This window comes from Orcinus orca, chromosome 6, assembly GCF_937001465.1.
Source record: "Orcinus orca chromosome 6, mOrcOrc1.1, whole genome shotgun sequence".
Lineage (NCBI taxonomy): Eukaryota > Metazoa > Chordata > Mammalia > Artiodactyla > Delphinidae > Orcinus > Orcinus orca.
The window spans coordinates 39,778,917-39,802,553 of record NC_064564.1 but is presented as its reverse complement, the minus strand read 5'-3'; the positions used below and the strand labels follow the sequence as shown (position 1 = coordinate 39,802,553).

At 53.4% G+C, this 23,637-nt stretch overlaps 3 protein-coding genes across 9 annotated transcripts; all 3 read right to left on the bottom strand.

Annotated features, from left to right (window-relative positions):
* Positions 1-6,802: 6,802 nt before the first annotated feature.
* RPP25L (ribonuclease P/MRP subunit p25 like) lies at positions 6,803-8,535 on the bottom strand. Of its 3 annotated transcripts, none has more exons than XM_004275109.4 (2): positions 8,427-8,535; positions 6,803-7,620 (listed from the first exon to the last, which is right to left on the bottom strand). In XM_004275109.4, exon 2 carries the CDS (start codon positions 7,585-7,587, stop codon positions 7,096-7,098), a length of 492 nt encoding a protein of 163 aa, XP_004275157.1. In that variant the 5' UTR covers positions 7,588-7,620; positions 8,427-8,535; the 3' UTR covers positions 6,803-7,095. The 3 variants fall into 3 exon arrangements, with proteins under 3 accessions (XP_004275157.1, XP_049567079.1, XP_012390377.1); XM_049711122.1 differs by lacking the exon at positions 8,427-8,535 and adding an exon at positions 8,389-8,412; XM_012534923.3 differs by lacking the exon at positions 8,427-8,535 and adding an exon at positions 7,999-8,381.
* A 1,449-nt stretch (positions 8,536-9,984) lies between these two features.
* DCTN3 (dynactin subunit 3) lies at positions 9,985-16,375 on the bottom strand. Of its 4 annotated transcripts, XM_004275111.4 has the most exons (7): positions 16,218-16,375; positions 14,907-14,991; positions 14,139-14,225; positions 12,199-12,282; positions 11,177-11,235; positions 10,505-10,564; positions 9,985-10,313 (listed from the first exon to the last, which is right to left on the bottom strand). In XM_004275111.4, the coding sequence occupies exons 1-7, from the start codon at positions 16,311-16,313 to the stop codon at positions 10,224-10,226; spliced, it is 561 nt and encodes a 186-aa protein (XP_004275159.1). In that variant the 5' UTR covers positions 16,314-16,375; the 3' UTR covers positions 9,985-10,223. The 4 variants fall into 4 exon arrangements, with proteins under 4 accessions (XP_004275159.1, XP_004275158.1, XP_033293716.1 ...); XM_004275110.4 differs by having other exon boundaries at positions 9,985-10,564; XM_033437825.2 differs by lacking the exon at positions 10,505-10,564 and having other exon boundaries at positions 9,985-10,343.
* Positions 16,376-16,945: 570 nt separating this feature from the next.
* ARID3C (AT-rich interaction domain 3C) lies at positions 16,946-23,637 on the bottom strand. Of its 2 annotated transcripts, XM_004275113.3 has the most exons (7): positions 23,311-23,637; positions 21,402-21,474; positions 19,428-19,611; positions 18,989-19,278; positions 18,245-18,427; positions 17,923-18,012; positions 16,946-17,463 (listed from the first exon to the last, which is right to left on the bottom strand). In XM_004275113.3, the coding sequence occupies exons 1-7, from the start codon at positions 23,626-23,628 to the stop codon at positions 17,363-17,365; spliced, it is 1,239 nt and encodes a 412-aa protein (XP_004275161.2). In that variant the 5' UTR covers positions 23,629-23,637; the 3' UTR covers positions 16,946-17,362. The 2 variants fall into 2 exon arrangements, with proteins under 2 accessions (XP_004275161.2, XP_033293714.2); XM_033437823.2 differs by lacking the exon at positions 17,923-18,012.

Sequence of the window (23,637 nt, the reverse complement as noted above, 5' to 3'; positions counted from 1 at the left end):
TCTCCAGGTCTCCAGTCTCTCCAGCCTGGTCTCCCTAGGGTTTGGACCCCCCCACTTGCTATTCTTTGGTTTCCATAGCAACGGGGAGGGCAGCACCAAATTTGCACATACATTTACATCCTTTCTATCTGCATAATTCAACAGGTCCGTGCATATTCATGAGACTGAATGAAGGTGACTCTCAATCCCTGCTCAAAACCTGGCTGTGGCGCCCCTTCTGGCAGTATGCGGTCATGGCTCCAGGCCCAACCTCGCAGGCCCTGACCCGTCCCTGCCAGACCCTGCTAACAACATCCCCCCTGCTCCCCAAACACCCCCCCTGTACTTCCTACCTCCAGACCTTTCCTCAGGTGATGCCCCTCTGTTTTCTAGGGATGCCCTTCCCTCGGCATCAGTCCTGCCGACAGTACACATGCATGCACTTGCATACACACTCACTCACATGTGCGCACATGAACTCTGGTGGAGGGGGCATGGCAGCGAGTGACCAGTGCTCACCCTGGCTCCCTGGTGGAGGAGGCCCCTCAGTCACACTCCCATCTGGAGTCAAAGAAGAAGGTGCATGAAGGGATAACACTCAGAGGGACTGGCGTGTATGCTGAGCTGACGGCTACAGATCTACCAACTGAGAGGGACCTAGGACATTGCGGCCTCCACGTGGAAACTGACAGAGACCTGGTTCCAGTCAGAATAACCAGAGGAGCTAGGATAGAGCCCAAAGGAGTCTCAGGAACAGAAGGGCTGAGGTGGCTCAAATGGCAGGGGAGAGGCTGCCTAGGGCCAAGAACCCTTTCAAAGTGCCAAGCCTTGAAAGCTTTTGTGGGCTGGGAGGGGCTTCTCCAGGGCCGTCTCCAGCCATAATTTTGGCTTCACCATCTCCCCCTGGATCCCTGCAGCAGCCTCCTCACTGCTCTCCCTGCCCTGTGTCCCCAATCCACTTTCCACACTGTAGCAGCCAGAGCTCCCTCTGAAACATCAATCTGATATCCCACATCACTCCCTCCTTATCGCCTTCAGAGACCTCCATCACTCTCAAGAAAAAGTGCAAGCTCCTTGGCCGGGCACTCAGGCCTTTCCAGTCCAGCACCCCACCCTCCTCTGAGCCTCATTCCTCATACTCCTCGCTTTGAACTTCATGCTCCAGTGATCATCTCTAAGCTCTTCTCACCTCTGTGCCTTAGCTCATGCCTGCCCTTCACCCCGAATGTCCTTTCCACTTTTCTTCCAGCTTTTTTTTTTTTTGTCCGTGCCAGCATGCAGGATCTCAGTTCCCCCAACAGGGGATGGAACCGGTGCCCCCTGCGTTGGAAGCACGGAGTCTTAACCAATGTACCGCCAGGGAAGTCAAAGCTCTTATTCAAGATTCAACACAGGCATTACCTCCTTCTCTTTGAAGCTTTGCCTGTCCCTAAGGACTGGACGAGGGATTCTGAACTCCTGAAATCTAATGAGCTTCCCTAATTTCTATACTTACCGCACCAATAATGAAATCACCTATATACATGTCTTATAGCCCTCATGGGGCTGGAGCTTCCGAGCCCAGTGACTATATTTGTCACATTATGGGTGATAATTAGCTATTTGTTGAATAACTGAGAGGTCACTAAGTCTACTGAAGGCCAAATATCAAGCCACTACTACCCTGTGTCCCGACTCTGCACAGACCCTACAAAGGGAAGGGATGGGCCATTTCTTCACAAATGCTGTCATCTTGTGGACAGACTTAGAAGTGCAGCCAGACATCACCTGGGAGTGGTGATGCCTTATAGCATCAGGCCTGATCCCAGAGTTCCAGGCAAACAAGAGGAGAGTGAGGAGGTAGGCCCTGAAGACGGAGTGCCAGTGGCATCCTCTGAACAATCTTGATGAGTTCTAAGCAGACAGAAGGCAGAAAAATCTCATGGCAAGTGGGAAGAGTGAGGAGTTAGTGTGGCCAGAGCCCAGAGTCCAAGGGGACCAAGCTGAAGATGGACTGTGGCATGTAAGTGACCAATAAAGGGGATCCTTTAAGGCCATCCAATGAATGAACTTGGATCTTGTCTTCTAATCTGGGCATGGAGAGACTAAGGGAACAAAAGAATGACAGATGTGGGAATGGCCCAGAGGCTTAGCCACACACTTGGAGACTCAATATTCATTCACTTATTAAATACTTATGGGGCACCTACTATGTGCCAAGCAATGTTCAACATCCATAGGTTATGTCACTGAACAAAACAAGATTCCTGCCCATCTGGAATTTACATTCTCATCAGGAGGAGACAGACAGTAAACAAAAACATTAAAGAAGTAAATTATATTTGAAAGAAAGAAAAAGAAAGAAGGAAAGGAAGGAAGGAAGGAAGGAAGAAAGAAAAAGAAAGAAAGAAAGAAAGAAAGAAAGAAAGAAAGAAAGAAAGAAAGAAAGAAAGAAAGAAAGAAAGAAAAAGAAAAGAAAAGAAAAGAAAGCAAGCAGGGTAAGGGATATCAGAAGTACTTGACTGCAGTTTTAAATGGAGTGGTCAAAGTTGGCCTCATTGAGGTGACATTTGAGCAAAGACTTAAAGGAGGGAGGGAGACAGCCATGCAGGTATCTGGCAGAAGGGCATTCTAAACAAAGGCAACAGCCACTGGCTTGGTTTGGACAGCTCAGAGGGGAGTGAAGCAGGGAGATCAACAAGGAGACAGTTTTAAGACAATGATGGGCACAAATCAGCAGAGGCTGTGGGAATGGAGAGAGACCTAGGAAGCAAAATTGTCAGGACTTGGTGCCTGTTTGCATATGGGAGGTATATAACTCCTTGTCATATTGTTCTGAAGGCCCCACTTCAAGGGGACTCGCTGTACGTGCCACCTCCAAGGCAGGTAGTGAGAATGCTCAGCACATTCTATCCTGGCTGCTCCCTGCCTCCTCCACATACTGTCCTCCCCAGCCTCTTAATTCCTCAACCTCATCTTCAGTGACTTTCCCTCCAGGCCACCCAACTATCTACTCTCATGCCCGCTAGCAAGTCCTGTCAGCTCGTAAAACTCTCAAATTCACTGACTCCATTTCATTCTTCAGCTACTGTTGTGTTGAATTGCGTGCCTCCATAAAAGTATATTGAAGTCCTAAGCCCTAGTACCTCAGAATGTAACCCTATCTGAAAATAGGATCTTTATAGGGGTAAGCAAGTTAAAACGAGGTCATTGGGATGGGCCCTAATCCAATATGACCAGCATCCTTATAAAAAGGAGAAATTTGGACACAGAAACAGACACAAAGGGAAGACAGTGTGAAGATGGATGACTGGAGTAATGCATCCAAAAGCCAAAAAGGCCAAAGGCTGCTGGCAAACCAGAAGCTAGGAAGAGTCAAGTAAAGATTCCCCTGCAGGTTTCAGAGGGAAATGGCTCTGACACCTTGATTTTGGACTTCTAGTCTCCAAAACTGACAGTACAGTTCTGTTGTTCTAAGCCACCCAGTTGGTGGTACTTTGTTATGGGAGCCCTAGAAACTGGTACAGCTATGATACCCTATCCCAGTTCTCTCATCTACTCCACCTCACCCCACCCCACCCCACCCATTTTCATGGGGTCTAGGCCACTGACCCCTACCCCTTTCTATCTTCACTTCTTTCCTGACCCAGTTTGGATTCCTTGGGCCTTCCCCACATACACTTTCTTGCTAGTCTCCTCACTATTCTTCCATCATTTCTGCCCATCTTAACCTAGTAGAAGAATGCAACAGTGCTTCCTCTGAGTCTTCACTTGTCCCGTGGGTGCTGCTGGAGCGCACACACCCTGACTGATATTACAAGTTCATGATCATCAGCCTCAACTGGGCTTTTAGCCCTGACTGGTCATCCTCCTGTACCTCCCTAGGTATCTTTCCCAATTGCAACAACTATCTCACCAGCCTCCTTGCTCTACTCTCAGCAGCAGAGCTGGACTCCTGCTTCAAGAGATTAAAAGCCTTCTGAACTCTGAATTCTCTTATGTCCCACCTTTACCTCTTCACCCATCTGCAGGCATAGCCATCCTCAACTCCTTCCCTCCTGTTCCAGGGAGTCTGCTCTCCTCTTCCCTTTGACAGCCATACCTCCATGCTCCAAGGCCCACTCCCTTTCATCTCCCCCAGGAGCCTCACTCTGAGTTAGCCACAATCTCCTGCACCTTTAATCCCTTTCCCTATTGGCTTCCCCCATCAGCCTATAAACAAGTCTCTGCTAATTCATTAAACAAATAAATAAAACTCTCTCTGTATCCCAGTCACCTCTCCCCTCCCATCACAATAGTTTCTTGAAAAAGCTATCTCCACTTCCTTACTTTTTGTGCCCTTACCTTTTCTAAGAGATTATGGAGGAAGAAGCCATACTACAGTGAATTAAGGAGAAAGTGGGAAGTAAAGAAATTGAATCAGCAATTATACGTAACTCTTATGCTCCCTCCCTCCTAAGCCTGGTCAGGCTTTCTGACTCTAAAGGCCTCACCTCTCTCTGGCTCCCTCCCTGCAATTCCTCCTGTAGGCCCCAACTAGGCCCTGTAGAGGTCAAACAGAGAAAAGGCCCCAGAACCTAGCCATCTCTCCCTCAGCCTGTGTCCTATCTCCTGATTCTCTGAACTGCAGATCCTGTTCTTCCCAAGGGATTCTGACCCCAGCTCAGTTTCCCTCCACACTACCCCTGCCATCACCCTGGAGACCCCAGGTGGTGCCTTAATGATGAGCTGCCCAATTGGGAGCCCATCCTAGGACTCCCAGAGCTTGTGATGCCACCTTACTGAATCATTCCCTCAACACAAGTCACTATGCTTATTCCATTGATCATTCCACCAGGCCACAGCAGGCTAGGTCAGGATGGGATGCTGAGCCACAGATCAATAGTCTGCAAGAAGCCTGGTCCCAAAGCTCTGGAGACCAATGATACTCAGAGAGTTGTTGATGGTAGAAGACACTCAAGTGGAGATGCTCAGCGAAAAGGCACTATGCAGAAGCTGGGTGGGAAGAAAAACCCTGAATTAGCCACAAAGAGAACGGGGAGAAGTCACACAGTTGCTGGCAGCAAGACACCGAAGTCATGACCACAGCCTCAAGGAGTGTGTTAGATGCTTCATGGCCCTCTGCAGTTGAGAGGCCCAGCTGGGCAGCTGCTGAGAGGGTTTCCTGTCTCTCCTAATATCCCCTGAATCTCCATCACCCACCCCTCCACTCTGGGCAACTGACCTCAGAAAGCAAAAGATGCAGTGTTCAAAGTTTTGACCACAGCCTGCTGGCCCTGTGGTCCCCTCATCCCTGCTCTAAGCCCCTATTGGCCCTATCCCCTCAGCCTATCACTTCAACACTCAAACTGCTGTGCCCACCCTGCCACATGGGCCCAGAAGAGCCCAAACTTTGTGCTTTCCCGGTGACTGGACACCCAGGCTACTGGACACAACGGAGAAGACCTTAAAATCCAGTGGGAGACGCAATTCACTCAACTCTTCACTGAGTCTACTACTGCCCACAATCCTGTTCTGGTTCCTGTACCCCACTGGCTACCACTGCAATCTTCACCACTCTCCTCAGGCCCCTGACCTGACCATGGTGAACCTGACAGTCTATGGCCAAGATGAGACAGAAAAGGAACAGCAAGGGGTAAAAAGGAAAGGATGAGACAGGAAGGGAAAACGTGGGACTGAGGTTATGTTTTTAAGGAAAAGGCATATTTGTAAGCTGAGTCATTAATAATGAGAGCAATTAACATTTACAGTCATCCCTCGGTATCCTCAGGGAATTGGTTCCAGGAGCCCCCATGGATTTTTTTTTACCAAAATGTTTAAGTTTCTTATATGAAAATGATGTAGTACAGTCAGTCCTCTGTATCCACGAGTTCTGCATCCACAGATATGGAGGGCTGAGTGTATACAGGCCCAGGTGGTATCTAAGAATCATATGTATATTCCTACATTTAATCCTCCTAACAAGCCTACGAGGTGAGCACTATATCTTGTTTCATGGATGAGAACACTAAGGCACAGAGCAGTAATTTGCCCAAGGTCACATAGCAGTAACTTGCTAGTGAGTGGCAGAACCAGGATTAAAATCCAGGCAGTCTGGTGCCCAAGACCATGATTTTAACCACTATACTATAATACAGGCATACTTCAGAGATATTTTGGGTTCACTTCCAGACCACCTCAATAAAATGAAGATCTCAATAAAGCGAGTCACATGAATTTTTTGGTTTCCCAGTGCTTACAAAAGTTATGTTTACACTACACTGTAGTCTATTAAGAGTGTGATAGCATTATGTCTAAAAAAACAATGTACATACCTCAATTTAGAAATATTTTATTGCTAGAAAATGCAAACCATCATCTGAGCCTTCAGTGCGTTAAGTAGTAACATCAACGATCACTGATCATAGGTCACTATAACAAATATAATAATAATGAAAAAGTTTGAAATATTGTGAGAATTACTGAAATGTGACAGAGATACGAAATGAGCAAACGCTGCTGGAAAAATGGCACTGACAGACTTGTTCAATGCAGGCTTGCCACAAACATTCACTTTGTAAAAAATGCATTATCTGCAATGTGCAATAAAATGAGGTATATGCTGCAGATGGAGAAAAATGACCTGGCAGAGTCCTTAAACCAGCCCAAAACAGGAAGCAGCCAGCCACCCAGGGGTCTAGACACAGTCAGGTTACTGCTTGAGGCTTCTTATCGACTCTAGATCCTCCTAGCACCAACCTGAGCCTACCCTTCCTGTCTCCAGCCTGTGAGCTCCTGGGGGTCAAGAGCAGGGACTCCCACTCCCTTAATCCCACCTCCACACAGCAGGCCAAGCACAGGCTCATCAGACGAATGGGCAGAACCTTTATTTCCTAACCCACTCCTTGGACCTCTGTCAGAAGGTAGATCAGAGGCACTGTAGGTAGAAGGCAATCCAGAACCCGGCAGAGACACCACACCTGTCACTCTTCATAGCAGTCCCTTTCCACAAGCCAGAGGGAAGTGGAAGCAGGACAGGGAGGCCCACTTCTGTAGGCTCAAGTCTTGTTGGGGGTGTTGAGCAGTTACAGAGGCTTCTCAAAGAAGGCCCAGCCATCCTAGACATTCAGGCCTGGAGAACAGCTTGCCAGCAGGTCTTCAAAACCGGGTGTCTCGAGCCCTTCTTCGGGGTCGGGGGCCAGAGCTGGAGGTAGGTGTGGGGCCCAAGGCAGGGGGTGCCCCCGGGGGCTGGTAGCCACACTCATTGGGGTCCAGTGGATCTCGGCTGAGCAGTACCCATACCGCAGGCACATGGCGGCGTACCGTGAGGGGATCTAGGCCTGCGTCGGGTGAGGTTGGCACCCAGCTGTCCTCGGTCTGCAGGAAGCGCAGCTTGGTAAGCTGGTGCAGGCCTGGTACCCGCCGTTTGACAATCTCAGCACAGCTGACAGCCTTGCCTGCAGCCCGGCCAGAACCTGAGAACACCACATGCCGAGCACTGCCGCCCTCCAACCGCCCCAGCGCCAGGCCCAGCAGGTTGCGGATTTTGCTGCCATCTCGGACCCGCATCTCCAGGGTATCAGGCGGTAGCTGGGGCATCGGGGAAGGTGCTGGGAGTTCCACAGAGCCAGCCTTCCGGTAGTGCTCCATCCGGCTGCTGTCGTGTCTGAATCTTGCTGCCCACTGCAGGGAAGTGTCAGAGGAATGCTAGGCAGGGTGCCCTGGGCCACCCCCCACCCCCCACCCCGGCTCTCTAGGACGTGGGCCCACTCCTCATCCCAGATTTCCCAGAAACAGGACCATAAGCCCTCATCCCCAGGACAGGGGGCCACGCCTGCCTCACCCTGGGAGGGGGCTGTACCCCATTCCTCTGGACAGGGCCATAACCCTCCCCCGACCCCGGAGTCCCTGCGACAGGACCAAATTCCCCAAACGCTGGCCAAGCCCCCTCATCCCAAGCTCCCTAGCACTGGGAATGAACTTCCCTCATCTGGGGCTCCTGGGGACAGGGCCCGGGCCCTCACCCGAGACTCCCTGAGAACAAGGCTGAGTGCTCCTCACCCTGGGCTCTCCAAGCGGTGACAGGGACAAGGCCCCTCACTTCGTGCCCCCAGAGGAGAGGACCAAGCCCCTACGCCACAAGCTCGCCGACACAGAGCCAAGAGCCCTCATCCAAAAGCTCCTCAAAAACAGAAGTGACCCCCTCCCCCACTCTGGGACCCTTAGGACAGGGCCGAGCACCCCTCACCCGGAGAGTCCCAGGGTCGATCCCCCCAACCCAGGTCACTCAGACACCCAGGAACAGGGGCTTGACGCCGAGGGCTGCTCGAGCTAACCCTGGCGTCGAGTTCGCCGGCGGCCGGGCTCGGCGGTCCCCACCGCCACGGGCCGCCCTCAGTGCCCGGCAGGCCGCACCGGCCCAGCAGCCGACCTCCCCTCTCCTCCCCGTACCTCCAGGAGCCCCCACCCTACTAGGCTCCTGCTCTCACCACCGCATCCGAACACTCCTCAAGCTCGATCCGAAGCCAAGATGGCGTCTCCCGGGAGCGCGCCGAGGCCGCGAGGCCGCGCTCGCCGGACGGGGCGGGGCCTGAGGGGCGGGGACCCCGGCGCCTCCGCCCGTAAACCGAGAGGTGGGGGGACGCCGGAGAGTGAGCTGGGCCAGGACGCGGAGACTCGGAGCGCTCGGGCTGTCTCAGCTGTTCAGCCCCGGGCAAGGAGCACTCCTATTGGGGCGGAGAGAGCCCTGCGGAGGAGAGGAGCGGCCGTCGGAGGAGTCCCGCGTCCGAAGGATGCGGAGGATTTGGCCCTTAGAAGATGACAGGGAGGGCGTTACCCGTTGAGCACACCGAAGCAGTAAAGGCGGAGCAGCGGCTTTCACTTTGGACAAGAGCAAGAGGTGCCGTTTGAAGTGGCCGCTGCTGCGGGGGCGAGAGCCTTGGCCAGCGAGTTCTGAGCTTGGACCTCACCCCGTGGGCACTGGCGAACCACGGGGCTTTTTCATCAGGCGCAAGTCAAACCAGTTCGTGTGCACAGCGCACTGTGGCTGCAGCACAGGCGGGGGCGGGCCGCAACCGCTGGTGACTCCAGCCCGCAAAATCCCGGGGGCATGTCCATGGAGATTCGTACGTTGCTCCGCGTATAATAAGCGCTCAAATATTTGTTATAAATCATTTATTGAAAGAATGAACCAGAGAAACAGCAGTGGGAATGGGGAAAAGTAGATTAAGTTGGAAGATACCAGGAGGTAGATTTGACGACTGTTCGGACGAAGAAGGAGGGAAGAGTCTAGGATGACTCCCAGTTTCAGACGTGCTGAATTTGAGATGCCAGTGAGACCCTGCTGGTGGGCTGGTGGGCTGGTGGGCAGGCCAGATGGAAAGGGGCCTGGAGCCACAGCAGTCCCTGAGACCACAAGGGGGCAGCAAACACTCGGTGGAGTGAGGGACCATCAGTTTCTCTGCTCTTTAACATGCTCTCCTTTCCAACCGTACCACCGCTCTCCACGGCCCACCCCCTAAAAGCCCCCTGCATCCAAACCTCTTTTAGTCTCCCCTTCTCGGCTAATAGCACCAAGTAGGCTCCCAAGAGAGAAACTTAAAGGCTCCCCTCTGCATTGCACATGCTGCTCCCTTGGCTCTCAAAACCCTGCATGTCACCCTCCAGGGCTGCGTCCCACATTCCTTTTTCTTCTGTGCCCCCAAAGAACCCTGGTGCCACCTGTCCCTCCCCTTTTCCTTGACTGTCTCCTCAGCTAGCCTGTACAGGGTAGGAATCAGGTGGACCCTACCTGTGTCCTCCCCACCTGGTATGGCATCTGACATTTAGAGTGTACTTGGTAAATGCGGGATAAATGGATACATAAAGGAATGTTCCACTCACATCAAGCAAATGAGAGCATTCATCCTGAGAGCTTTACCTCTCCCGGAAAGCCAGACTAGGACGAGTATAGCTCTCAGTCCAACTAGGAGGAAGGCCAACAACTCTGGCCTATCAACCTCATCCCCACCACCATACCCATACAACATCGGGAAGCTAACACACACCTCCAGTGATCTGTACAGTTTATTGTCTTTGGAACAGGACACTGATGAGGGGGGAGGGGGTGCAAATAGCAAATCTCAAGTAGCCAGACCTCTGACCCCAGAGCCCCACCTGAGTGCAGACTGGTAGGCTGTGAATCCAATAAATACAGAGCTGCCTCTGCTCTGTCCTGTTACAAGGGCAGGTTGGCATAGGGCCTGGAGCCTGGCTGCCCTGGCCCACCCTAGGATGGGAAGCAGCCATCACTCCTCTGCTGGCTTCACTTGCTTGGCAGCCTCTAACTGGCAAAGTAGCTCATCCCACTGCACGAACTGCTTGGAGAGAAGCATTGTCTGGTCGCAGGTCAAGGTGAGAACGGGCATCTGAGAGAGGGAGTGGAGAGGTTTGCATCTGCCTAAAGTGTCGGGGAGCAGGGGGATGGGCAGGCTGGTTGGGATGGGATGAGAAACAGAGCGAGAAGTGGAATAAAAGGACAGGGCTCCGGACAGCACTCCTCAGGGGCCTGGCTGAGCAGAAAGGATACAGTCTTGTTGTATTCCTCTAGGAGAGCCTTGGACTCCTCAGTGATCTCCACACACTGGTCCTGTGGAGCCAAGGTGTGGCAGAGAAAGGAGTTGGACAAAGCCCTGCTTCCCACTGCCCACCTCATCAGGGACCCTAGCTCCCCATAGAGCCTAGAAAAGATAATGTTTAACCCCAGTGCCAAAAGGAGCAAATTTCTAAAGAGGCACTTTCAGGCTCCAGTGTGGGTAGCCTAACTGCAGTCCTAAGGCTGACAGAAGGGGGGGGCGGCGGTGAACCACACATATAAGCAAATACTCCTGCTAGAATATGCCTCCTTCTCCCTGTCCCCTATTTCTGAACCCTCCTTGACCTTTACACTAGGGCCTGGGAATAGTGAAAAAACAGCTCTTCTACCACAGTTAAGGACACATCATCCCCAGGAATTCATGGGTACCTCCCAACATCAATCTGATACCTCCGGGTAGCCCTACTCTGGGAGGCAGGAGACCTGGATGTGACCGTAGGCAAATCCCTTCCCTTCTGGAAGGCAGATGGAAGACAAAGGATAAACCCTAAATTCCCCCTGAAGCTGACATCAGGGAGGCCTGAGGCTGCTTCCCCAGGAGGCAGGGGTGGGGACTAGGAGCCTCACCACCTCTACTTTCCCCTCCAGGCCTCTCCCCTCCCATACCTGCTGCTGGATGTGGATCTGGGCCAAGCGCTGCAGGTGGGCGGCATGCTCAGGAACGGCTGTAAAACACAACACACACTGCCTAGTGATGCTTGTGCCTTCCCCCGGGACTGCTCAATAGTCTATTAGGTCTTCGGTAGGATTAGAGTATTGAGTGGAGAGGCTAAACAAATGCCAGCTTCATCGACCACTGCTTCTGGACGTGGTGGTGGGACTCCCTGCCCACCTCAGTCTTACTCTAGGACCCAAAGGGGAGGGGAAGATGCAGGCCCCTAGAAGAAGACAAAACCCTGGGGTTCCCAGAGTTGCCCCATACACCCACCCCAGGGCTGTGAGCAGGGCCAAGTAAAGGAAGCTTTGATTATCATGGGATCTGTTCCTTTGCTCTCAGCCCAGCGGGACCAGGTCTGCCGGGCCTAGGGAACAGGGAGCCTGCAGGTGGACTGAGGATGAGTGCCAGGTCCCTAAGCTGGCCACCTGGAATCCAACACCCAGAGCCTCAGCCACCATGCTGGGCCCACAGCTTAAGGGTGTCAGATGCTCAGCAGAAAGCTGATCAGGGGTAGGGAGGGGGAGCTGGGAAAAATACCTCTAGAGACAGACAAGATGGCTATCTGGATTCAATTAAAGTCACTGTCTGCTTGTCAAAACCCAGGCCTAGGGACTGCACTAGGCAGTGCGGCAGGAAGAATTCACACACATTGACACACCTGGCAGGAACTCTTACAGTAAAATCTGGGCTCTGCAGCACCCTGAAGGACAGATGCTGAGGGGTGGGGTAGAAGACAGAAGGAATCCCAGAGTTGGAGGTCGCTGGCCTTACATGAGTGTCCTTGGTGCCAAACTGCCTGACATTCTGAAGCTGAGCTCTCTGCCCTGGAAATTTTAATCCCAGTGCAGGTGTCTGGTACCCCCAGGGTGAGATAAAGACAAGGAGCAGAGCTAGCCTGAGCCCAGGAAAGTCCTGCCCATCCACCCACCTCCCCAAGTAGAGTAGTGGAGCTGCAGCCCCAGAGAGGTACCTTTGATATGAGTGCTGTCCAGCATGGGCACCAAAGCCTCCACCTGCTCCAGAAGCGCAACCTGGGAGAGAATAAACTGCTCCTCTGAGGCATAAACAGACAAGGCAGTGGCAGTGAGGCGAGCCTGGGCACAGCCACTCCCATGCAAGGGGCCGATGAGATGGCTGAGCCTGGAGCTTGGGGCAGCTAGTCTGCCCACTGCCCCCTTCGCTATGTGCACATTCCCCCAATCTGCCTCCACCTCTCTTGGATGCCTCTGGTCTGACCTATCTTGAGCCCAAGGAGCCTCTAAGTTCCTCCAAATCCTACCTTTCTCCAAGTTTTAACTCTGAGGCCCCTTCCTCTAGCTTCCTATCAACAAACTCAGAGCCCCTCCTAGGCCACAGGAAACAAAGTACTTCAGACTTGGGTACCCACATAAAAGGGCTCCTGGGAAGGTCTGAAAGAGGAGACGTGGAAAACTACCAGGCAGGTTCTGCTCAGTGGATCTGAGAGGCACAGACAATTACAAGTTCCTGGAGAGCTGGGACACTAACAGGACAGTCCAGTGAGGAAAGCAGGACTGGAATGACCCTGTACACAGGGGGTTTCAGTGGCTGCAGAGTGGGAAGGGCATTCAAGAAGGGAGGACTGTTATGTCAAACATTTGGAGGCAAGAATGCTTGTCAATTAGTCGAGGAAAAAGAATTCATTTGGATGAACTGGAGCAAGGAGAGCACAGGAAACAGCTAGATGGGAGGGTAGATCTGGAAGTCTATAGAAGGCTTGGAATGGCATGCTAAGGAATTAGGAATTTATCCTAATAGGGAGAGAGACACACACACACTGAGGTTCCAAACTAAACAAAATGGCATGTTGGAAATGTGCTTTGGGAAGATGATACTGAACCACATGCAAGAAGGGGAAGACTAGGGTCAAGAAGAGGACTTAGGAGACTGCAACTATTCATGTACAAGGGGATGAACACTGAGGCAGTGGCGACAGGGAGGCATGGAGAGGCTGGATTTAAGAATCAGTGCAGGAGGGACCTCCCTGGTAGCGCAGTGGTTAAGGATCCGCTTGCCAATTCAGGGGACACGGGTTCGAGCCCTGGTCTGGGAGACCATGCCGCAAAGCAACTAAGCCCGTGCGCCACAACTACTGAGCCTGCGTGCCACAACTATTGAAGCCCGTGCGCCTAGAGCCAATGCTCCGCAACAAGAGAAGCCACCGCAACTAGAGAAAGTGCACGCGCAGCAATGAAAACCCAACGCAGCCAAAAATAAATAAATTAATTAATTAAAGAAAATAATAATCGGAGCAGGAGAAGACCTCCTGAACTTGGTGTCTAAGCCACAGCAGTGGCTCAGGTATGTTCTGGTTCGCCATTGTATACCTCACACCTAGGATAGTCTGGATCACAGTAGATGATCACTTTTGAATGCATGAACAAACACAGGTGCTTGGCAAACCATACCTCGTGGAGTGGCTAACTAACTGATAAGCAGACATTGCTAAGACAATAGTTCCTGCCTAGAATTCTGAAATCCCAGCGCTTTCTCATATGAAAGAAAGATGTTGAAACTCATGCCTATAACCTCACCTCTCCCAAATGCAATGCTCTCTGCCCCTACCCTTTCTTAGAAGCTCCTATGTCTACTGAGCAGAAGTAAGGAAGGTTCTGAAGGAAAATCCTAGAGGCAGGCCATAGATAGAACACCGGAGTAGCTTCCACTGTGGCAGGCACCATGGTCTGCAGCTGGCTCTGAAGTATACTGTACCCAGTGCCTACTAGAGGACCACAGGACCACCTCCAGCCTCAGTCCAGAACCAGGCCAGATTCCAGAAAGCAGCTTCCAGGGCTGTATCCAGGAGAGGGCGGGCAGGGAAGCTATCTCTGTGCCCGACTTCTCCCACAATCCACATCCCCAGATGCATATGCACATACTGTCCAGCACTACCTGCTAAGATGAACTGCAGCTTAGAGGCATCAGGTATGGCAATGCGGTCAATGTACTCAGGATCCAGGTATTTGATCAGGTCTTCAACTGGAAAAGTAGCAAGATGGAAAATGGAATAAGGTTGGGGAGTGGGGATCTGTCTTGTGAGGGATATTAGGGGAGGTGTCAGCCTTGGGGAGACCATTGAGTGAGGAGCTGACACCCTCAGTGTCCAGCAGGCCTCCACCAGGTCCCCTATCCCCACTTCCCTGTCTCTACCCCTCTGATCACCTGCTGGCCAGCCTCAAACTTTAAAACCCTGGGCCCTCAGCATTCCCACTGATCTATCCTCAAGGCTGGAAGGCACCTTGCCCCTCAGTGCCACCAAGACATGCCAGAGCTTTATCTGATTTCTAGTTCCTGAACAGGTTGCTAGCTCTGACATAATCAAAAAGGCCTGGTTGAGCCAAGACTGGGGCTCTCAGTGCCTGATTTCTTTCCTGCCTCTGAACCTTGCCTGTGGAAATTGCATACCCCTCATCCCTCCTTCCCCCAGGGGACCTTTCAGGCAGTGCTCTCATCCCATAACTTAGGACATTGCCATGGGCTTGGGGTTTCACCACAAAATAGAAAGCACACCCCAATTCACCATTTCATCAGGGCAATGTCTTCACCTGCTATCCCCAAAGGGCAACTCCAGTGACCTACTAGGCTGAAGAGCCTGGGCAGGGAACCAGGAAGCACAGGCTTGGGAAGGAGAACAGGCAGACACCTCATGGAAGCACTTACTCTTTTTGTACAGAATCTTCACCCTCTCCCTCTTGCTGGCGATGTTCCCCAAAGCCACCTGCACCTTGACCAGGCCATCGGCCACCTATTGGGGGAGTGGAAGTTAATTCCATGATTTACCACTTGGCTCAAGTCTTGGAAGACATAAGGAACCCTCATTCCCTCAGACTCCCAAACCTCCTTGTCCCAGCTATCGTCCCCTTCTCTAGTATTAAAAGAGATTCAACCCTACCTTCCGGGAATCCTCAGTGTGAAGGGGGAGATAATCATGTACTCCTTGGGGAGTTTCAAGTGTGACTGGGGAGGTGATGAACTACTTTAGAGTTTATGGGGCACTAGCATATACTATCTATTCCCTGATTCCTCCTCTTGGATGAACCTACCTAGGCTTTAAGGGTAGAGGATGAGGAATTCCAATATTAAAGGGTTGACTAGAGGGAGAGGCTACGGAAGTGTATGATATCACACAGGTTTTAGGTTAGAGGGTAAGGAATGACAATATTCAAGGGTCAAATATAGGGGGAGGCAAATAAGACTGCGTAGAAGCAGCCAGAGACGTAGGAGGAAAATCAGGAGGATTTGCGTCATAGATGTGAAAGGGAGAGAATGTTCTGAGAAGTCAGTTCTCACATGGGACACAATCTGTTAGTGACAACTAATTCCACAAGAAGTGTACAAACAGACATCATTACCTCTGAGGCACTCAACTCCAGGGTGTGCCTGACACTCCACCTTCAGTGAAAAGTCTTTCCATAGTTAAAAAGGGGATGGAAGGGAAACTGAGCTGCACAGTTGTCAAAATTCAGTCACTGGTGGGAAGGAGTGCCAGTCCATATCTGAACACTCAGTACCCAATCCCTTCCCCTCCTAATCCCGGCCCTCCCAGACCACACCCCTAACCCCCTGAAGCCTTCTTTATCCACCTCCAGTCTGCCTCTTTTGGGGTCCTATGGACCTCTCTTTACACAATTCACTTAGCAATTACGCAGGGCTCCACAACGGCCCTTCCGGGCTTCAGCTCTTACTGAAACTCTGATTAGTCAGTTTCTCGAGTGTGTCAGGTCTCCCCAACTACCCTGCGAGGGCAAAGGCGGAGTCTCCATAGTGAGCCCACCTCAGACTCACAGTGCCCTCCGTGGGAATGGACTCCGAGGGCCCGATATGCTCCGGGAGGTCTCGAACCTTTGTTATTTCAAAGGTCGGGCTGCGGGCAACGGGACTCTGGAGCGGTAGCATCCATCCCGAGGACCAGGCCAGTAGACGGCTGTTGCTTTGCCCCAGAGAGGGACCATTGGACCCCAGATAGCTCACCTTCCGCGAGCCGCGAGACCCACCCGGCCCGTACACCCAGCGCTCCAGCTCCTCCACACGGGCCTGTAGCCGCTGCACATCTGTCACAGCCGCCATAGCTCCCGCCGCTCCGCCTCAGCCAGGAGCAGCCAGAGGGCGGGACGTCCGTCCAAATAGAGAAGGCGGGCCAATCCGAGTGGATGGGCTCCCCTGCATACAGGAAGTGATGCCACGATTCAGCCCTTCGATGCCGGAAGCGGCAGGCAGGGCCGACGAAAGTTGTCAAAAGCTGTCTTGTAACCTAGGCGACGGCTACCCGTCAGGCCCTACCTTAACTTCCAGCCCCTGCTCGTCAAAACAACCTTTGCCTTTATTCCAGGGTACCAAATTCCAGGGTACCAAAGAGGTTTCCCTACCCCATTCTCCGAGGTTGCACATATAAATATATATACCCATTATTCTAAGATTGGTCCATTCCCATAGAATAGTAGGAAGCCCCGTGAGTCTTCCTAAGGTTCAAGTTGGAGTTTTCTAAGGTTCAAGCGATTAAGTGTCGTGCCAAGGACACTCAACATTGTAGTGGCAGAATCGGGATTTGAACTCAGGCAGTCTGATTCATGAAACTGAGCTCTCCTACTCATGGCCTTTGCTATTCTGTCTTCTCTGAGAACCCCTGGCCCAACACAGCCTGTGCATACCACATAATTCCTCCCCGACCCACAGGCCCAAACAAGAAGGAAAGGAGGCACTGGAGAGGGAGGGACCGCAGCTTTATTATGCAGATGTGACCTGAGGGACATCTTCACAACACCCCAACTCAACCCTTCACCTGGCTCCTGAAGAGAAGCAGGTCTGACTCGAAGAGGTGGAGTCCTAGAGATGATATTGACACAAGGGAGCACATGAGGAGATGATGGGGGTTACCGGGGGAAGAACTCTTTGGTAGATGTTGCTGGAGTTGGCCAGGGAGGAGATGCCCTCCTTTTGCAATGAGGTAGATGTAACATCAGAAGAAATCTCTTTGGCTTCAAGTCCACATGGCATGGTTGAGGGGGGGAGTGGCCATTCCCAGGTCCTAGAATGGGCACCTTGGAAGAATGGGTTGGAGGGGTGTCTCCTCCCCCCTCAGCAATGGGGTTGGGGCTCTCAATTTCAGGTGTGAGCTCTCAGGGTGAGGCGCTGGAAGGGGGCCCCATCAGGGGTGGGGGTGCAGGGTTGGCTGGGCCCTGGGAAGCTGGCACGGGCTGGCAACGGGCAAAGAGGACGCCTGGCAAAGGGGTGAGGAGATGGTAGAGGGAAAACACAAGCAGAAAAAGGCGAGGCAAAGAAACAGAAGAGGGAAAAAAAAAAGTCAGTGTCCTGATTGCTAGAACACCACACACAGAGCCCTGCCGTAACCAATGATGAAAAGCCCCTTGAGTCAGTTAGAGACTCCTGTGCCAATACAGATACCCTCCAACAACTAAACAAGAAATATTTACACTGATACATAGGCCCATGACAAGACATCCCATGGTATTCATGCCAGAGAGGTCATGCCTTGGATCCCATGCCATGTAGACACCCCCTTTAATCCATGCCAGTGTAGCAATCCCCTGAACCCCATGTTACCCATGCAAGTTTGGATATCTCTGAACCTCATGCTAGTAGAAAAAGTCTAAAATCCCCATGCCAGTGTAAATACCCCTGACCTCATGCCAGTATAGACAGCCTACAGTACCCATACCAGTGTAGACCACCCCGTTGATCTCTAGGGCCATGTTGATACTGCTGATACCACTGCCTGCCAGATTGAGAGGCCCATCCAACTGCTCTTCTGTCCAGGAGGGGGCAGGGGAGTCACAGTTTGGGGAATCAGACTTCAGACTTACAAGCTCCCCCCTCCATCCCTATAGAGAGCCCCCATTCCAATTCCGCCCCACACCTGTAATCACAGTGTTGTCTACTGAGGGATCTATCTGCCCCACCTCCAATGCCTATGGGGTGATGGGTCTGTCCTCCCTCATTGCACAGGCCCTAAGCCCTCTCAGCAACAAGCCCCTCCTCACCCCTCAAGGGAACCTTGCCACGGGGCAGGAAACTGGGGGGTGCGCCGTGTCGAGGTGGGTCCATGGGCCCCATCAGCACAGCCCTCTTCTCTGGGGGCTCCTCTGGTGCCACCTTCTCACGTGCAGGTCCAAAGGCTAGGCCCACAGGCAGTGCCAGTCGAGGGGTTGGAATTCTGCTCTCCTCTGAAAAAACAGGTCATTTAGCTCCCCTGACCCAACCAACCCTGTCTCTGCATCTGGTTCTTCCCACAGGCCTGGGACCAAGGGAGGTCATCCAAGTTCAAGCACCAAGTTCAATCTCCCCTCCCATCCAGTCTCCGAATAGAGGCTCTGAAGCTGGAGAGCCCCAAAAGGCCAATATATCTGACTAGGTTTGTCCCAGACAATTTGGGGGGTTTCCTTGCTTTCGGTTGTTAAATAAGCCAGGAAAAACAGGAGGCATAAACCACATGCAAATAGGAGCCCTGGTGTTGAATGAAGCTGCTCTGGATAAAGTACCTTTTCCTGAGCTTCAGGCCCACACCGCAGTAACCCATATCCCAGAGCTCCCAAGGCTTCATTGACCCCAAACATCAGGACCCCTAAACCTGAGCATGCACCAAACCTCAGTGCCCCGTCAGTCCTTACTGTCCCCATACTTCGATGCTCCCAGACCTCAGAGTTTCCACGTTTTAATGTTCCCTATATCTCAGCCTCCCCCTAGGTCTCAGAGACCCTCAAAGTTCAGCCGCTCTCCCCTCACACCTTTCTTAATGGGGCTCGGGCTCAGCTGCGCGCAGGCGTGCGCCGGCAGGCCGGAGGCGGAGCCCCGAGCAGTGCGGGGGCCGGGCGTGGGCGCGGGAGGGGCGGGCCCGGAACCCGAGGCGGGGCCAAGAGTGCCCCAAGGGGACTGCCCCGCCAAGCCGAAGAGTGGGGCGTTGGTGTAAGCTTGACGACGGCCTTCCCGCCGGTTGCTGTCGATGGCGGCCTGGAGCTCCCCCGGGGAGCTGAGCGCCCGCGTCTCGCACTCGTACGGGTACAGATACTTCATGTACCTAAGGGCGGACGAGGTGGGGTGGGAGGCTGGGCCCAGCTGATCAAGCCCCACCCCCGGACACGAACCCCCGGGGCCCTCCGCGCCCCGCGCCCCACCCCCGGTCCCGCGCCTTGCTCCCACCGCTCGCGCGCGCGCTCTTGGCCTCACTGGGTGCGTAGAGTGAAGGCGGCCGACGTGATGGTGGTGGGCAAGCTGAGGCCGCGCGTTACCTCCCGCCACACCTTGCGGTTGATGACTTCCACCAGACCGCCCTTGGCCGTCACCAGGCGAAACAGCGCGTACAGGTCCAGCACCTGCTTCGCCATGATGGGCACACGGTTCACTGGCGTCCCTGGTCGGGGGGTTGGCAGAGAGTCAGCACACTAAGACTGAGACCCTGTCTGCGGGCATCCTCAGGGACTCGAGGAGTCGGCTGCCTGGACCTGCCTGGGTGAGCCCCAGGTACAGGGCGGGACCGTCAAGAAAGGAGGGGAACAGGGAGGGATGGGGAGGTGGGATTGCAGGCCGAGCCCACAGAGCCCCCAAGGCCTCCATCGTAGCAGGAAGGGTGGGAGGCTAGACCAGGGGTTGGCAAACTTCTTCTGTAAAGGGCCAGATAGATGGTAAATGTTTTAGGCTTTGCAGGCCAAACAGTCTGTCAGAACTAATCCACTCTGCAACTGCAGCCTGAAAGCAGCTATAGAGGATATTTAAAGGAATGAACGCGTCTCTGTTCCAATAAAACTTTATTTACAGACTCTGAAATTCGCATTTCACATGTCCAGAAATGTTATTCGTCTTTTAATTTTTTTCACTATTTAAAAATGTGAAAAAGATTCTTTTCTCATGGGCTGTTAGATTTGGCCCGCAGGCTTTAGTTTGCCGACCTCTGGGGTAGACCATAGGAAGGACTTCCTGACTGTGCTGAAGAGCCAGACTCCCCTAAGCAGCGGCCCGGGGTGGCTGCCAGAGGCGGGAGGATGGTGGATGGGAGAAGAAGCAACCCCCGCCTCGGCTCGCCGACTCCGCAGTCCCCGCCGCCCCCGCCGGCCAGTCCTGACAAAGGGGCCTGTCTGCGCTGAGCGATGGGCCCCAGTTAATTCCTTACCGATCCCGTCCCCTTCCGCTGCCGCCTTTGGACCCGAACAATTAGCTGCGGCCTGATTAATGGGGGGAAATTATCGGTCCCGCGGGATCCCCTCCCCCCGCACAGGGAGCAGAGGAAGGCAGGGACCTGAGGGAGGCAGAGCTGGGAGGAAGGGGGCGCTAGGATCTGCTGAGACCACCCTACCCCACCCCCCAGTGGAGGGGAGACCGGGAGGAAGGGGCAGGGAGGGGACGTTGGGACCAGAATGACCGGGCCTTTCTGGGGAGCCAAAGGACCTGGAGCCCCACGGAGGGTTCCTGGTTAGGAAGGGACCCGAAAGGGGTTCTGGGCCTGCGGTGGGGGCCTGAGGGACTTTGGCCAGCAGCTGCACTAAGGGAGGGGGACAGTGAAGCCAGTTAATTAGCAGCTTATCAGGCCGCACTCGTGGAGTGAGTTAATTAGCTTTGTAGAGAGAGATAATGAGTCAGTCTTCCGACCCATGAATCTGGGGAGAAGCCAAAGTGATGGACTGCCGCCCAGCCTGATCCCCTCCTGGACCCTTCTTGCATTCACTTCTGGCTCTGAGATTCCCGGAAAGGAATTCCTTCTCCTCCACAGCCCCTGCCTACCCCTTGAGAAGTCCTCCCTTCAGTCTAATTCCAGTCCTTCCTGATGCAGAACACCTTGGGTGTTTCCTGCCTGAAGCAAGGGGAAACTGAGGAGAGACAAGGCTGGAAGAGGACCAAGGCATTCCGATCCCACTCCCCCAATTCTGGGACCCCCCCCCACCCCAGGCCAGCCTCCTAACAGTTCCCCCTCCCACCCTCGCAATTGATCCCACACTCATTAACCTGCCAGTGGGCTGGCCACTAATTAATCCCTGGGTGGAGAAGGGGGGCAGGGTCAGAGGTTAAAGACGCTATTGAGGGCCCAAAGGATACATGCTGCCAAGCCCAGGCCTCTGCAAAGAGGACCCAAACTAAGGACTAAACCCTGGGGTTTCCCTTCCTCAAGCCTGGTAAGTGGGGGTCCTTCCCTTACATCAACCCACTCACCCCTCTTCTGCATGAAGCTAAACAGGTCATCCAGAAATTCTTTCCTCTTGGGGTCTGCATCGAGCTCGTACAGCTGGGGAAAAACTGAGGTCATTTTCCAGCTCTGCTACCCAGCCCCCACCCCACCCCGGGACCCTTTGGACTCCAACCCCCAGATTAAGGATCCCCAGCTGAAGGGGTAAGTAAGTTCTGAAATGTAGACTTCCTGAGAGAGCATTGGGTTCTCTCCCCTGGGGGCAGGTGTGGGCACTTTTTTTCCTGATACACAGAGACCCCTCTACTGGCCAGTGGTGCCCTGGGCAGCTCAAACCACCCATCTGGGGAGTAGGGGAAGAGAGAAAGCTACGGAGGCTTAGCCTGCCTTCCAGAGCCCCTGGGAGGAAGTCAGGCTGGCGCTGTGTTCCACATTGAGGAAACCGACAGATATATCTGAGCCACTCATTCACTCATTCATACCTGCAAGGGCTTCTTGCTGTTCACATGTTTGTGTGCCAGGGGTGGGGATGAGGGGCAGAGATGCCTCTAACCCATCCCTCAGGCAGGGTGGATGCTCAGAAAAGCTCCTGGATGGAAACCTTGGGCCCCTCAGCCCACATATCTTCCAGGAACAGCTTCCTGCACTACAGAAGCTGCCCCACAGAGGCAATGGCCCTGAACCACCCAGGATCTGTAGGGTCAGGACTTAAAAGGTCCAGGGGTTATCCCACCTATTCTCAGTCACCTGGAGCTCTACTTCCAGTATCAGCTCTCAAATACCCCCCAGGAGGGACAATCCCTAAAGTAACAGAGTCTTTTACCCAGAGTGACAGTCCCTGCATAACACCCATAGGTAACACTCCACCTGCCAATAAGAACTCTCAGAGCAAAAAAACACCCATGAGTAACAAACCCCAAAGATGCACCTTTAGATCTACACTCCCACAAGAACTGAGCCCTACGTCTTAAATGGATACCCACAAAAAACACACACAGTCTCCAAGTAATAATCCCCAGAATTACACCCAGGAGAAACAGTCGCTAGAGTCACATCTCCAGAGTAACAGAGCCCCGAGTAACACTATCAGTTTTACACTAACACCACAGAGTCTAAGCATAGATGAACACTTCTGGAAAATACCCAAAACCAACACCCTACGAGTAACACCACCAGAATAGCACACCTAGAATCTCAGCCCTGCATAACATCTTCTTAATGACAGCCTAGAGTAGTGCCTTAGAATAACATCCAGATGGGTTCCGCAGGGATGAAGAACCTCAAATTAAGGCCCTGTGAGTAAGGTCTTATCATTCCCAGCTGTACAGGAGCCCTTTAGTCACACTGCGGCTGTAGTGGCCATCACAGGCTGGGAACTGTCACCCATAGAACTCAGGCCGGGGAGAGGACATGGGTGGGGAGAATGTGACAAGGAAGAGATGAAGTGGGTATCAGCTTGCCAAAGGAGCGGCAACCTCCATTCCACTGCCAAGACAGAAGTAGACAGCCCAGGACACCCCCACTGGTCACTGGAATATGACCTTGTGACTTGATGTGCGAGAAGGTATGGTAGTGCTGGCACTGGGATCCCCAGATCCCCCTCCCTCAGAATCCTTGAAGGCTCCTGCACCCCTCCCACTTTCCCTTCCAGCTTCACCAAAAGCCTCCAGTCTGTCAGCCTCCATGTTTCTGGGCGTCTCCTGCACCTCACGGTGTGTGCCTACGCACTTCTTTCCATGTCTCAGCATGTCTGTCTCTCCCTCCCAGTCCCCGTCTAGCCTTCAGTCTTCCCACTGTCTCTCTCCAGGTCTCTATGTCTCTGTCTTTCCATCCTGCAGAGCGCAGTGGGGTGGGGGTGGGGGGCTACTGATCACCTTGCTCTGCTTTTGCCCAGAGAGTAGGAAGGGGGAGGGCCTGACACTGAGAGGGTCCTACCTGCTTGAACTGCTCCTCATAGGTCCACTCGTGGGGATGAGGTCCAGGGGGCTGGCTGGAAGGTGAGCTGGTGCCCCGGGTCCCTGGGTGGCTCTCCTCGGCTGCCTCCTCTTCTGTGCCAGCTTCCTCTCCTTCCTCATCCTCTTGGGCATCCTCCTCTTCCTCAGCTCCAACCTCCCCCAAGCCCCCGTCAGGGGCCTGCAGGGTCCTGGATCCAGGAAAGGAAGGCCGCGGCGGTGGTGGTGGTGGGCGTGGAGGGGCCAAAGGCCCCACCCCCTGGGCCAGTCGGGCTGCCTGCTGTCTCTGCAGGGCCTCCATTACAGCTTC

Coding starts and splice junctions, on each gene's coding strand:
- RPP25L (XM_004275109.4), bottom strand. CDS start 7,587: ATGGAGCACTACCGGAAGGCTGGCTCTGTGGAACTCCCAGCACCTTCC.
- DCTN3 (XM_004275110.4), bottom strand. CDS start 16,313: ATGGCGGCTGTGACAGATGTGCAGCGGCTACAGGCCCGTGTGGAGGAG. Junction 14,992..16,217: donor GGTCTCGCGGCTCGCGGAAG/GTGAGCTATCTG, acceptor CTCCCCCAATAG/GTGGCCGATGGCCTGGTCAA. Junction 12,283..14,138: donor GCTGCAGTTCATCTTAGCAG/GTAGTGCTGGAC, acceptor TTTATGCCTCAG/AGGAGCAGTTTATTCTCTCC.
- ARID3C (XM_004275113.3), bottom strand. CDS start 23,628: ATGGAGGCCCTGCAGAGACAGCAGGCAGCCCGACTGGCCCAGGGGGTG. Junction 21,475..23,310: donor ATGAGGAGCAGTTCAAGCAG/GTAGGACCCTCT, acceptor GTTTTTCCCCAG/CTGTACGAGCTCGATGCAGA. Junction 18,013..18,244: donor TGGCAAGGTTCCCTTGAGGG/GTGAGGAGGGGC, acceptor CCTCCTGGACAG/AAGAGCAGTTGGATGGGCCT.